At 33.3% G+C, this 11,309-nt stretch overlaps 3 protein-coding genes across 14 annotated transcripts; 2 read left to right on the top strand and 1 right to left on the bottom strand.

Moving 5' to 3' along the window:
- LOC107624936 (plastidial lipoyltransferase 2) lies at nt 826-4,307 on the top strand. Of its 7 annotated transcripts, none has more exons than XM_021115493.1 (6): nt 826-1,174; nt 1,842-1,963; nt 2,477-2,569; nt 2,706-2,823; nt 2,964-3,318; nt 3,867-4,307. In XM_021115493.1, the coding sequence occupies exons 4-6, from the start codon at nt 2,725-2,727 to the stop codon at nt 4,238-4,240; spliced, it is 828 nt and encodes a 275-aa protein (XP_020971152.1). In that variant the 5' UTR covers nt 826-1,174; nt 1,842-1,963; nt 2,477-2,569; nt 2,706-2,724; the 3' UTR covers nt 4,241-4,307. The 7 variants fall into 7 exon arrangements, with proteins under 7 accessions (XP_020971152.1, XP_020971149.1, XP_016182908.1 ...); XM_021115490.1 differs by having other exon boundaries at nt 2,671-2,823; XM_016327422.2 differs by having other exon boundaries at nt 2,671-2,823; nt 2,903-3,318.
- On the bottom strand, nt 4,287-6,052 carry LOC107624937 (non-specific lipid transfer protein-like 1). Its single transcript, XM_016327425.2, has 4 exons — nt 5,627-6,052; nt 4,884-4,910; nt 4,655-4,723; nt 4,287-4,501 (listed from the first exon to the last, which is right to left on the bottom strand). Exons 1-4 carry the CDS (start codon nt 6,042-6,044, stop codon nt 4,383-4,385), a joined length of 633 nt encoding a protein of 210 aa, XP_016182911.2. The 5' UTR covers nt 6,045-6,052; the 3' UTR covers nt 4,287-4,382.
- On the top strand, nt 6,957-8,119 carry LOC107624938 (non-specific lipid-transfer protein-like protein At2g13820). Of its 6 annotated transcripts, none has more exons than XM_021115487.1 (3): nt 6,957-7,396; nt 7,570-7,677; nt 7,848-8,119. In XM_021115487.1, exons 1-3 carry the CDS (start codon nt 7,060-7,062, stop codon nt 7,973-7,975), a joined length of 573 nt encoding a protein of 190 aa, XP_020971146.1. In that variant the 5' UTR covers nt 6,957-7,059; the 3' UTR covers nt 7,976-8,119. The 6 variants fall into 6 exon arrangements, with proteins under 6 accessions (XP_020971146.1, XP_020971148.1, XP_016182912.1 ...); XM_021115489.1 differs by having other exon boundaries at nt 7,570-7,695; nt 7,825-8,119; XM_016327426.2 differs by having other exon boundaries at nt 6,958-7,396; nt 7,570-7,695.

The following is an 11,309-nucleotide window of genomic DNA, read 5'->3' as shown; positions in this document are numbered from 1 at the left end:
CTAGTTATTATATATTGATATATTGATTTTTAAAACTTGATTGTTTTTTATAGACATAAGGACTTAAAGTCCAAAATAAAGAAAACTAGACGAAAACTATCCTAGAGAAAGCAGTTTTAATGAAGTTTGCATGAAAAATTAAAGAAACACATGAGGGAATAGAGAAAAAAAATGATATTCAAATTTAAAATTTGATTGTTATTGTTCTAAGTAGATTTAGAATAGATAAATTGATGTTTATTGGAATTTATATTTATATAAAATGACACTTGAAAAGAAATTTTAAAGTAATTGGAATTTGATGCCAATTGAAATTTGTATATAAATTGTTGTCATTTTAAACTTTTAATGTAGATTTAGAATAGGAATTAGATGCTAGTTGGGATTACTTAATTGTTGTTAATATTTGATTGTTGTTGTTTTAATATAGATTTAATACTTGATTGTTACTCTTATTTGTTACTAATGCATGATTGTATTAATATAGGTTTAATGCTAATTGGTATTTTTCTGCAAGTTATTTTTAGAAATTGAGATTTGATTGATGTTAAAGTGTTAATGAAGGCATTTATTTCCTACTAATATAAGTTTAATACTTGTTGATTGACTATTTTATACTTTTATTTAAATAGGACTGGATTAATTGGTTCAATCGGTGATCCAACAATTGAACCAGTAGTCCAGTAATATGACGGAATCGATCGTCGATTTGATTCTAACAATTATGCTCTCTCTTATGATTTTGAAAATTAGACCGGACCGATTCAGCAGTGAACCGAATGCTTATGCGGTTTGGTTCAACATCAAAAACCGCCATACTAAGAAGAGCCAGGTTCTCCTCGGTCCTCACCTGAAGCCCTCGTCCCCCTCTCGAGTCCCATTCCAGATTCCTCAGTCTCGTACATACTCTCTTTATTTCTCCCCAAAATACAACCCTAGCCTCCATCGCGCCGCCGTTGATTTCACCGTCGCCGCTTGATTCGTCGTGGTCGTTCGCCAATCCTCCTGTTTCGTCGTGCTCGAAGGCCCTTCCATTCCCCCAACGTCAGCGTCTCCAGGTCCTGCTCCGCCGTCGTCTGTCTATCGTGTTCGTCGCCAGCTCGCTAGTGTTCGTCACCAGCTTCCCGTCGTCCATCGCTCTCCCTCAAATCTCTGGTCACTTCCCTCGCCGAAGGTAATGCCTCGGATGCTCAGTCAGTGCTCGGTGCTTTCTCTTAGTTGACTGGCTTTGCTCACTGCTTGATGATAAATTTTTACTCTGTTACTGGCTTGTTCTTGTTTGTCCTGGGTTGATTAACTGTTACTGGCTTACTGATTGATGATAAATTGATCCCGATAAATTGTTACTGGTTTGTTCTTGCTTTTTTTCTGTTGTTAAATTTTGTTAAAGTTTCTTGATGATAAATTTTGTGCTCATTCCCTAAAGGAATACTTGTAATTTAAGTTGGTGCTTAATACTCTTATCGTATCACAAAGCTCACTACTAGTGCATGCTGTTCGTGTTATTTTTTTTAGTTCAGAAATTATCAAATTATATTGATTATTGAATGGCTCTGCTCACTGCTGCTATGCTATGTTGTACTCTGGTTTGTGTCTTCTTTGCTGCTGTGCTGTGTTTTTTTGCGCTCTGCTGTTCACTGCTGTGCTTTTTTGTGTTCAATTAAGTCAATTAAAACTATGCTTTGGGCTTAATTGTGCTTCGATTGTTAAGTTAGTTAATTCAGCATATGAATTTTGCCAGCTATGCATTTCTTAGATTAAGACTTGCACTAGTTTCTTTGCTAGTAACAACTTATGTGACTGATTTTGCACCGTTATGAACTTATCCATTCCCCTTGTAGGCATGCACTTGGTGGCTTTGATGGAAGCACAATGGTGTCGACCATTGAAGTGTTTGATCCTCGTCGCAAAGCATGGATAACCAGGGAACCCATGAATCATCCTTGTCGCGAAGCACAATATGGTGTCTACTAACCCTTTTTTTTTTTTTTTAAATTATATAGGCATCTTTAACCAATTCTCCCAAGTCTATATGTGAGCTACCACCAGTTCCCCCTTCTTCTAGGGTAACCACTTTGTCTACAGGTTTATTGATGACTGCAGTTATGTTTTAGGGTATTAAATTTTTAATTTATTTATTATTTTATTATAAAACGGTTTTTCCAGTTGAACCATGGTTGAACCTGTTGAATCAGTGAACCAGTAAACTAGTAATTAGAACGGTTCGATGACCGGTTCGGTTTTCAGAACCTTGCTCTCTTGTATTATTTTTTTTCAAAAGTTTAAATACTATTAGAAAATTGTGGGTCTGTGTGGTTTAGATACATGTGCATTGATCTGTTTGACTTAAATATGTAAATCTTGAAGCTGTCAATTTATGTTGATTACATAAGATAGAATTAGAATACTATTGAATCTTTTTTTAATTATTTTTTTTATTTTTAGAGAATAAATGCTAATCTGTGTCAATTTTTAGGTCATATACGAAACTGAATTTGCAGAAGACCAGGCAGTTGTTTATGCTTCTAAATGGGATTTTAGTGTTACTCCTGACCATGATTATATAAAGGTAATGAATTCAAATTGGACTTGATACATTGATCGCCTCCTATTGTCCTTTGTTGCCACCGTCTTTGATATCGCCGGTATTTTCATCTCACAAACACGCAGTATCCCGTAATCAGACATGAATTTGTTGAATACAGTCCCTTCATCAGCGCCTCCATGTCCTTCTCTACCTTTGCACACCCACTCCAACCTGTCCAAGTCATTCCAATTCTCATATCTGAAACCATCCAAATTCACATCTTACGGAGCAAGGCTGTAAGTCGCACTACTATTCTGTTTATACACATTTAACACTTGAAAAATTCTCACCAACAGTGTTAAGGAAATTGCGCAGCTGCGAGCTCTTTGATTTGCACCAAGAGCAAGTCCCTTACGAAGTGGCATGGTCTTGGCAGAAAGACATTGTGAAGGAAAAGAAGGCTCAGCTTGAGAATGAAGGAGATTGCAGTGACACCCTTATTGTTCTGCAGCACCCTTCTGTGTATACATTGGGTACTGCCAGTACCAAGGACAACCTAAATTTCAACATCAACAATGCACCCTTTAATGTTTATCGTACTGAGCGAGGTGGTGAAGTTACATACCATGGTCCTGGCCAGCTAGTTCTGTACCCTATTATCAATCTAAGAAGACACAAGATGGATCTACATTGGTACCTCAGGACACTGGAAGAGCTTGTCATTCGTGTTCTTTCTTCGACATTTTCCATTCAAGCTTCTCGAGTGGAAGGTTTAACTGGTGTCTGGGTTGGTAAGTCTAAGTTCCTTTTTTTTGCTACTATGCAACCTTAGACTTGTATACTTTTGATAATAATACCACTCAAATTTAGGTTCATAAGAATATAATATTATAATTTCATATATCATGAAAGATTAGCTTGATATTCAAGATCATTGGCTTTATCGATTCAATTCAAAATAGGTTGGATAAATTAGTCCTGGTCATGTTTAACATTTTAGATATTGCAGCCAAGTTTACAATCTTTCTGGCTAACTGGTAAACTCTTACAAGTATACCAGTTTACATTTCCAATTAAGTTTATGACTTCACGACTAAACTCTCATGAGTTTTAGTCTAGCTTTACAATTATACAACGTTAGATGAACTCTCGGGTTGGCTTAATTTGGTTTCAGCTTATAGAATGGCTTCTACAAGGACATATATAAATTATATGCTACTGCCTGATACCTAAGCTCTCACGACATAAATTAGTTGATGGATTGATTAGCCCAAAACCATTGTTTTCTTTTTTGAAGTTCTCCTAACTCCTCGTTGAAATTTGTTGAAATTTGCTCCAGGAAATGAGAAAGTTGCAGCTGTAGGTATAAGAGTGTCTCATTGGATAACATACCATGGCTTAGCACTTAATGTCACAACAGATTTGACTCCCTTCAAATGGATCATCCCATGTGGCATACGCAACCGCGAGGTTGGAAGCATTAAAGGGTTGTTACTGAGAGAAGCTCAATCATCAAATATGGCTGCTAACGGAACAAATGATCTGCATTCTATTATGCATGATGATGGCGGTCTAATTGGTATTACTCGCAACTCCTTGATTGAAGAGTTTTCAAGAGTGTTTCAGCTTGAGTACCATCACAGAACTATTTCTGTACCTATGTTGTATGAAAGGAATCAAAGTGATCTTGTTACTGAAACACAGCAAAGTTGAATTTGTTTGATATCATACGAGTCCTTGGAAATATTTATCTTAAGGGTAAGCTAAAACATTGCAACTACTTTTTATTTCTTTCAAGTTTCAAATGCCAAAGATGACCAACAAGATAAAACAATACAATAATAACAGGAATCCATTATTGGTAACTGTATTCCTGGAGTTTTCTTGAGTTCTTATTCTTCTTCAATGGTTTTGATTTTGCTTCTAGTGGTGCCAATGTTGGTTGTGAAGTCTCAAAATTGGGTGCCTCAGAAGCTGCACTCAAGTATAAGATAAATTAATGTCACATTATTTTGCCAAAATTTTCATGGAAAGTAAGTACATTAACAAAGAGCAATAAATCATTGTCTTTTACACAACTTAGTCATATTAAATTTTAATTAGCAAATTGAGGGATTTCATAAATACCTTGTGGGCTTAGTGGGGATTCAGCTATTGGAGGAAGTGATTGGTCATTTGATCCAAGCATTGCTGGACCTGCGAATAAATATTTTCTATATATAAAACAGTTTATCCAAATTGAAATTTAACTCAATATGGGATTTAGACAGAGATGGAATTTTATCATAAGGAAGAATGTGAAAACGGAAAACATGCTAAATTACAAAATAGTATAGCAATTGAACAAAGTAACTACCTGGAGCTGGTATAGGAGAGCCAGAAGCTGCAATAATGTACAATAACAATACTTCATTAGCTATTTAAATATTTCATTAAGAAAATAACAATGGGAAAAGGTACGTTTTGACACATTATTATGTAATAGGAATATTAGTAATTTAGATTATTACGAAAAAATATTATTATTTTTTAAATTATGTTTGAGCTTTGAGAAATTGTCAATCATGTGGTAATTTAGATAGGCATCTCTTATAAGATAATATAGAGTAATGTAACTCAATTACACAAGGTAATGTTGAGTTTAGATAGTTTCATCCAATTATCCAAATTCCAAACTTAACCAGCACTTATCAAACCCCTTTTGGGATATATTTGTGAATTTTGATTTTTGAAGAAAATAACAGGAAACAAATTAGAATAAGTATAGAAAACTAATTTTTAATTAGGCAACTTTAGTTAATTTTTTTATTATAAATTGTTTTTGTAACCATCGTTTTTAGGAGGTTTAAGGTTTTAGGGTTTAAGATTAGGATTTATGGTATAATATTTAAGATTTAAAATTTAGAGTTTAGAATTTAAAATTAAAAAAAAATTGAGGATTTAGAATTTAGAATTAAAAAATTTAGCCGGCTGCAAAATAACTGTCTCCCTATTGAAATTATGGGATTAGTATGAAAATTGGATTAAATTAATTTTATACTTTGAAGCCCTTCTTTGCCTCTCCCTCCAAAATCAAAACTTTAAGGAATAAGGACACACCTTTGCACTGTAAAGGAAGTTCATTGATGTTGCATGCTTGTGGAAGAAAAAGGGCAAGAACACTGTTAATAGGTAATGGGATTGGAGCATTGGCTGATATCACAAGGCAAGCACAATCTATACTATTACTCATCAAAGACCTTAGTGAATCACAACATGAAGATGATGGTGCTAATCCATTACTTGAACTTCCTGTGATGAAGTTTGCACATGGTGTGAAATTGGTTATCATTGATGTTGTGCATGGTGTAGTAATTTGACCCTTAACCAAGTTTAGTGAACCCATAATTATAATTAGTACGGTTGATATCATAGTGATTTGGAAAGCATATGTGAGTTGTCCCATATTAGTCTTTGGTGGGTTAAAGAATGATTTGATTGTAGGTAAGTGTCTTTGGATGTTGATTGGTTTGATCATAAGATAAGGACATGATTTATACATTGCAATGACTCAACGAAAAAGAATTGGTAGATTTGAATTTGATGATTTAGGAGTTCAACTACTTTAACCAACATGTATATTGGAATATATTTTGTTAATTCCAATTGCTGTATTTGGTATGGTTGGTTAGAATGCATATTTTCGTTTTTCAAAACCAAATGTATGAAAAAAAAATCAATACACTTCTCATTTGGCATCTTTTTGTTTTAGCATATTTTAATACTAAACTATTCTCTTATGTTTCAAATAAGCATCTAACTTTGTCTAGGTGCACAAATTTTAAAAATAGAACAACTTAATGTTAGATAAATTCACATAAAGGTACAAAATTATCCATTTTAATGTTTTATACAAAATATTTTTTATAATATCTTTTTATACTTATTTTTATGAAGTTTGATGTTCCCTAAACACGCGTATTTAATGAGATAAATACTCTTAATTGTTATTCCATCTTGAACCAGATTAATTAATTCTTAATTATACAATCATTTCTACTAAAAATTAGATCCAAATAAAGTTTTAAACATTAATATATGTGAGGCTAGAAAGTGTAGTAAAATAAACAATTTGAAGACAATTTCAAAAAAATACGATATGGTTAATGCAAAACTCTTATTTTATTTTATATTTTTTTCAAAGTTAGAAGTAAGACTCGAATTTTAAATCTCTAAGTGAGGATATAGAAACTATGCCATTTGAGCTATATCTCGTTACTACAGCATTCTTATTACATTAAATTGAAATAAAACAGTCCGTTAGCTATAGTTATACGACAACATTAACCTTTGTATGTATGATAATGTCATCAAATTAGAAAGGGTTGGCAACCTACATTTACTTGTTCATTTTCTTGAAACATCTTTTCTCTTTCTATATAACTCTTTGTTCAAGTCTCACTCAAAACATCATCAACTAGTTAGTTTCTCAATCCACACACATACACAAGAACAAGGCATTGAGAAATCTTAGTATTCTAACATTGGAAGTAATGGCAAGATCTTCTTTGAGCTTAGTTATTATGGTTCTTGTTGTGGGGGCCACAATGTGGAACCAAGAAGCTAAAGCTCAATCATCATCATCATCAAGTTGCACAAGCACATTAACTAGCTTGAGTCCTTGCTTGAACTACATAATGGGAAGCTCATCAACACCATCATCTTCATGTTGCTCTCAACTCTCAAGTGTGGTTAAATCTTCCCCACAGTGCTTATGCTCTGTCCTTAATGGTGGAGGTTCCAATTTGGGAATCCCCATTAACCAAACTCTTGCTTTGTCTCTTCCTAGTGCTTGCAAAGTTCAAACTCCACCAGTAAGCCAATGCAAAGGTAAGAAAATAAAAATTATGTTAATGCGAAAATGTATTGTCTTAAGTATTCAAGTTCTATACATCGCTGATACGTTGATTCAGCGATGTATCAAAAAGTGACAGTGACAGATAAAAGACAACAGAGAGAATATAAGGCTAATAACTTATTTGGTCATGGCATGAATTTTGTAGGTGTTAATGGAGGAGCATCTTCGGGTTCTCCGGTGGGATCTCCATTTGGTTCCCCAGCTGAATCTCCAGCTGATTCACCTGAAGGCTCAATTGCACCTTCATATTCAGGTTCAGATTCTCCCTCAGGTATAATATTGTAGTAAAGGAACTTTAAAAATGTTACCCTCCTTTTCATGATATAGTAAACTCAGAATTAATAGTTTAATTAAGATTGTTAGTAGAAAAGATGTTTCAATGCATGATAACACTTTTTAGTTTGGTGTATTCTATTGTTGTAGTTGCAGGATCTAAGAGAGTTCCAGGAACAAATGGTGGGTCATCTGATGGAAGCAACATTAAATTCCCCTCCCACTTTTTACTCTCTCTTGTAATTGTTTCTTGTTTCTCTTCCATCACCAACCTCTGATTTTTGAGTCTTGTCTGCAGAGACTTGAGAGACTTGAGTGCTGAGGTTTTTTAATTATGTTTTGCCTTTTGTTGTGTCACTTCATATCTGTGTAGTTTGTATAAATAATGAGTTTAATTTTATATATGTTTTCTTTATTATTCAGGATTGATTATGCCATAGAAACCTACTGATTAATCTAAATTTTCTGAGCTATGAAACAAAACTATATATGATTCATTAGTTCAACAACTAATTGAAACTGAGTTCAATTTTCTTTAATTTACAAAGCATAGAGCATACGTATTTTCTTAATGATACAGTAATCATGATTCATATAATGTATTAATCTACTAATGTAACTTACATTGCTTATTGTGGGGAATTGGGTATCTCGAACTGGGAGGAGGAATAAACATGAGTTGTTAAGTTCTTGCTGAATAATCCTAAAGTCCCACATCATGGGGATCAGAATGTGCGGGTGATGCATTGGCATATAAAAGAGAAGGGAGTACAACAATTGCAATATACTTACCTGGACGGGGTCAATGGGCGATCAAGAAGGCCCATGGCCTAGGCTGGTGACTTCCATTGCACTTCGGAAGGGTGCCCGCCTAAGGTCTACCCAAGTGGTGGAGCCTACGTCATAATTTGTGGCAGTGGGGGCCTGCGTTCGCGCGGCCCCTTCCAATCCAGTTCAAAAGTATTCGGGCCTTATCTCTTTGGGCCTGCTCGTTATTTTATGCGGTTCTACTAAATCCAAAAGAATACACTGGTAAACGAAGATAGAGAAATGTCTATTAAAATAAAAGGTTACATGGGGATTAATTTTAGGAAATTATTTAATTTAATTAATTAATTAAAATTTAAATGTGAAAACAACCCAATATAATTAATTATACGAAAGTAATAATAGGAATATATTTATTTTTATTAAATTAAATTATTATAAAAGTCGTATTTTAGTAAATAATGTTCTTTCAATTTTTTTGAAAATAATGAATTTTTTTATTGATGAAAAATGCCCAAGTAAAAGAGCCCCCCACCCATGAAGGGCATACCCGTAAATATTACCAAAGACGAAAGGGAACAAATCAAGTTGGTGGGCTTAAATCACATTTTTATTTGAAAAAGAAAGTTACAACAATGTTAAATAGATTGATAAAAGCACATTGGACTGAACACACCAACAGAGGTAGAGATTTCTAATAACACAGAAAACTCTTCCAATAGTAGTAATCTACAGAGAAAACTACACCACTTTTATAATTTCAACTAAATTTAAAAAAAAAAGCTCACAAAAAATAGAATCCTAAACTCTTCAAGAAAGCCCCTCTGCTTATATAAATGCAAAAGTAATATTTTCATAAACAAATTATGCTCTTTATTTCTTTTTTTCCTTCTTTTACATTTGTGATGTATTTATATTAGTTTTTAATGATAAAGATTTTATAAAGTTAGTTATTTTGCACTAGAAAAATCACTCTATATATTTATTTTACATATTTTTAATATGTATTTTTTATTCTAGCATATATTATAAAAGGGTAAATAATTGTTATATACACATAATAATATGATTAAATATTTAAGATTAACAAATTTATTTCTATAAAAATTAGTTTAACTGATTAATTATTAATACATTTTATAAAAAACGTAAGGAGCGTCACCATGGTGAACAAACGAGAATCATGAAGTCTATTTGGTTTTTTGGTGTTTCTACAAAAAAAAATTTGGTGTTTCATCTGAAACATGCTTTTTCATTAGGCCACTTGACTCCAGGATTTAGCTTTTTAGTCAAAATAATGTAATTGTGTGTGAGAGAGAGATAATTATGTATTCTGAAAATGATTAGAGAGTTTAATATCAATACTTGAACCTTGTAAAGTTGACGAATTGATAGAAACAACACACTTCCAACTGTTTATACCTTGAAATTGAAACCTGCCTCTACACTTCAAAATTTAACTTCATAGGACCATGTTTCTTGTAATTTATGCTCCTCCCAGCCAGGGGATTTAAATCCCTTTAACAAGAGACTATAAACTAATTATTCAATGGATTCCATAGAACATTGGATATCAATTTCAATTTACTTACCTGAATGGAGTCAATGCGCAATCAAGATTCAAGAAGACCCATAGATTAGGCTGGTAACTTCCATTGCAGTTGGGAAGGGTGCTAGCATAAGATCTACCCTCAACAATTTTTAAATTTAGCATATGTTGAGTCTTTTACATATCTTTTGGTATGTTTTTTTTAACTTTAAGCATGGGATTTAGTCTGTCTTGGAAAGCTTACAATTTTGTATAGCTAATTTATACAATTAATTTCTGAGATCCAACATCATTTTTGTAATCTCTTTAACATCATTTTTGTAATCTCTTTTACTTAAAAAGGATCTCCTTTACTTGAAATGGAAAAAATAGTTTTGGTTCCGATTCATTTTCTTCCTTACTTTTTTTTTTAATTACAAAAAAGAAGACTTTTTCAATTTCAACAACAACAGGTAAAGTATGATATTTTTAGCACAAGTAAAGTCTGCAAAATGATAGTAATTTGTTTTGATGTACTTTTACTTTTATTATTATTAATAAATAAAAAAGTTGTGTTCACCAAAATAGAATTTAGAAGATATATTAAAAGTGCTCATTAGGGTTCCTAGTGCTCTTCTAGGGTTTTAGTGCCCTCTATTAAAATTCTAATTAACAAACAGAATGGATGATCTTAGGTCTGATCCTGAGCGTCCTAGACATGAGAAGGAGAGCGAAGAAGAAGAGATTGTCATCCTTGATGAAGAAGACATCTCGGAAGGAGTACAAGCATGTACGAAGAGTCTTTCAAGAAGAATTTTTGCGAAAAGACATTTTTCTGTTGGAATAATGGAAGGTGCCATGCATGCTATTTGGGGTAGACCTGAAAGATTCAGAGTGGTGAACAAAGGTAAGAATCTATTTCAATTTTTGTTTGAGAAAGAAACAGATATGCTGAGAATTGAAAGAGGCTCCCCATGGCTCTTTAAGAATTATATCCTACACGTTAAGCATTGGGAGGAGGACGAGGCCTCACGAGAAATAATGATCTCTGCAATCCTTATTTGAGTTCAATTCTGGGGTTTGCCAAAACAATTCAAAACCCTGGAGGTTGGACGTAAATTAGGGAGTAAATTAGGTTCATCTCCGACCTTGATTTTTTCGAGGTCAAAGATAAAAAATCTCGGATTATCAAAGCGAAGGTGGAACTGGAGGGTGATAAAAGCTAAGAGACAACATAAAATTGATGGGGCCGAATCAACAACCTCTAGAGATGAGTTTGAGGTATGAATGTATTGGTGTGTTTTGCAATTACTATG

Source organism: Arachis ipaensis, chromosome B02, assembly GCF_000816755.2.
Source record: "Arachis ipaensis cultivar K30076 chromosome B02, Araip1.1, whole genome shotgun sequence".
In the NCBI taxonomy this organism is placed as follows: domain Eukaryota; kingdom Viridiplantae; phylum Streptophyta; class Magnoliopsida; order Fabales; family Fabaceae; genus Arachis; species Arachis ipaensis.
Note: the sequence above shows the minus strand (reverse complement) of the source record. Positions and strands in the feature narration are given on the sequence as shown.

Bases quoted from the DNA above. Each gene is read 5' to 3' on its own strand.
- LOC107624938 (XM_021115485.1), top strand. From the start codon at position 7,060: ATGGCAAGATCTTCTTTGAGCTTAGTTATTATGGTTCTTGTTGTGGGG. The intron at 7,412-7,500 runs TTATGTTAATGC...AAAAAGTGACAG, and splicing joins CAAAGGTAAGAAAATAAAAA to TGACAGATAAAAGACAACAG. The intron at 7,696-7,847 runs GTATAATATTGT...CTATTGTTGTAG, and splicing joins AGGTTCAGATTCTCCCTCAG to TTGCAGGATCTAAGAGAGTT.
- LOC107624937 (XM_016327425.2), bottom strand. From the start codon at position 6,044: ATGATCAAACCAATCAACATCCAAAGACACTTACCTACAATCAAATCA. The intron at 4,911-5,626 runs GTGTGTCCTTAT...ACATTATTGCAG, and splicing joins ACTTCCTTTACAGTGCAAAG to CTTCTGGCTCTCCTATACCA. The intron at 4,724-4,883 runs GTAGTTACTTTG...ATTTATTCGCAG, and splicing joins CTCTCCTATACCAGCTCCAG to GTCCAGCAATGCTTGGATCA.
- LOC107624936 (XM_021115490.1), top strand. The intron at 2,824-2,963 runs GTAAGTCGCACT...TGGTCTTGGCAG, and splicing joins ACATCTTACGGAGCAAGGCT to AAAGACATTGTGAAGGAAAA. The intron at 3,319-3,866 runs GTAAGTCTAAGT...AATTTGCTCCAG, and splicing joins TTTAACTGGTGTCTGGGTTG to GAAATGAGAAAGTTGCAGCT.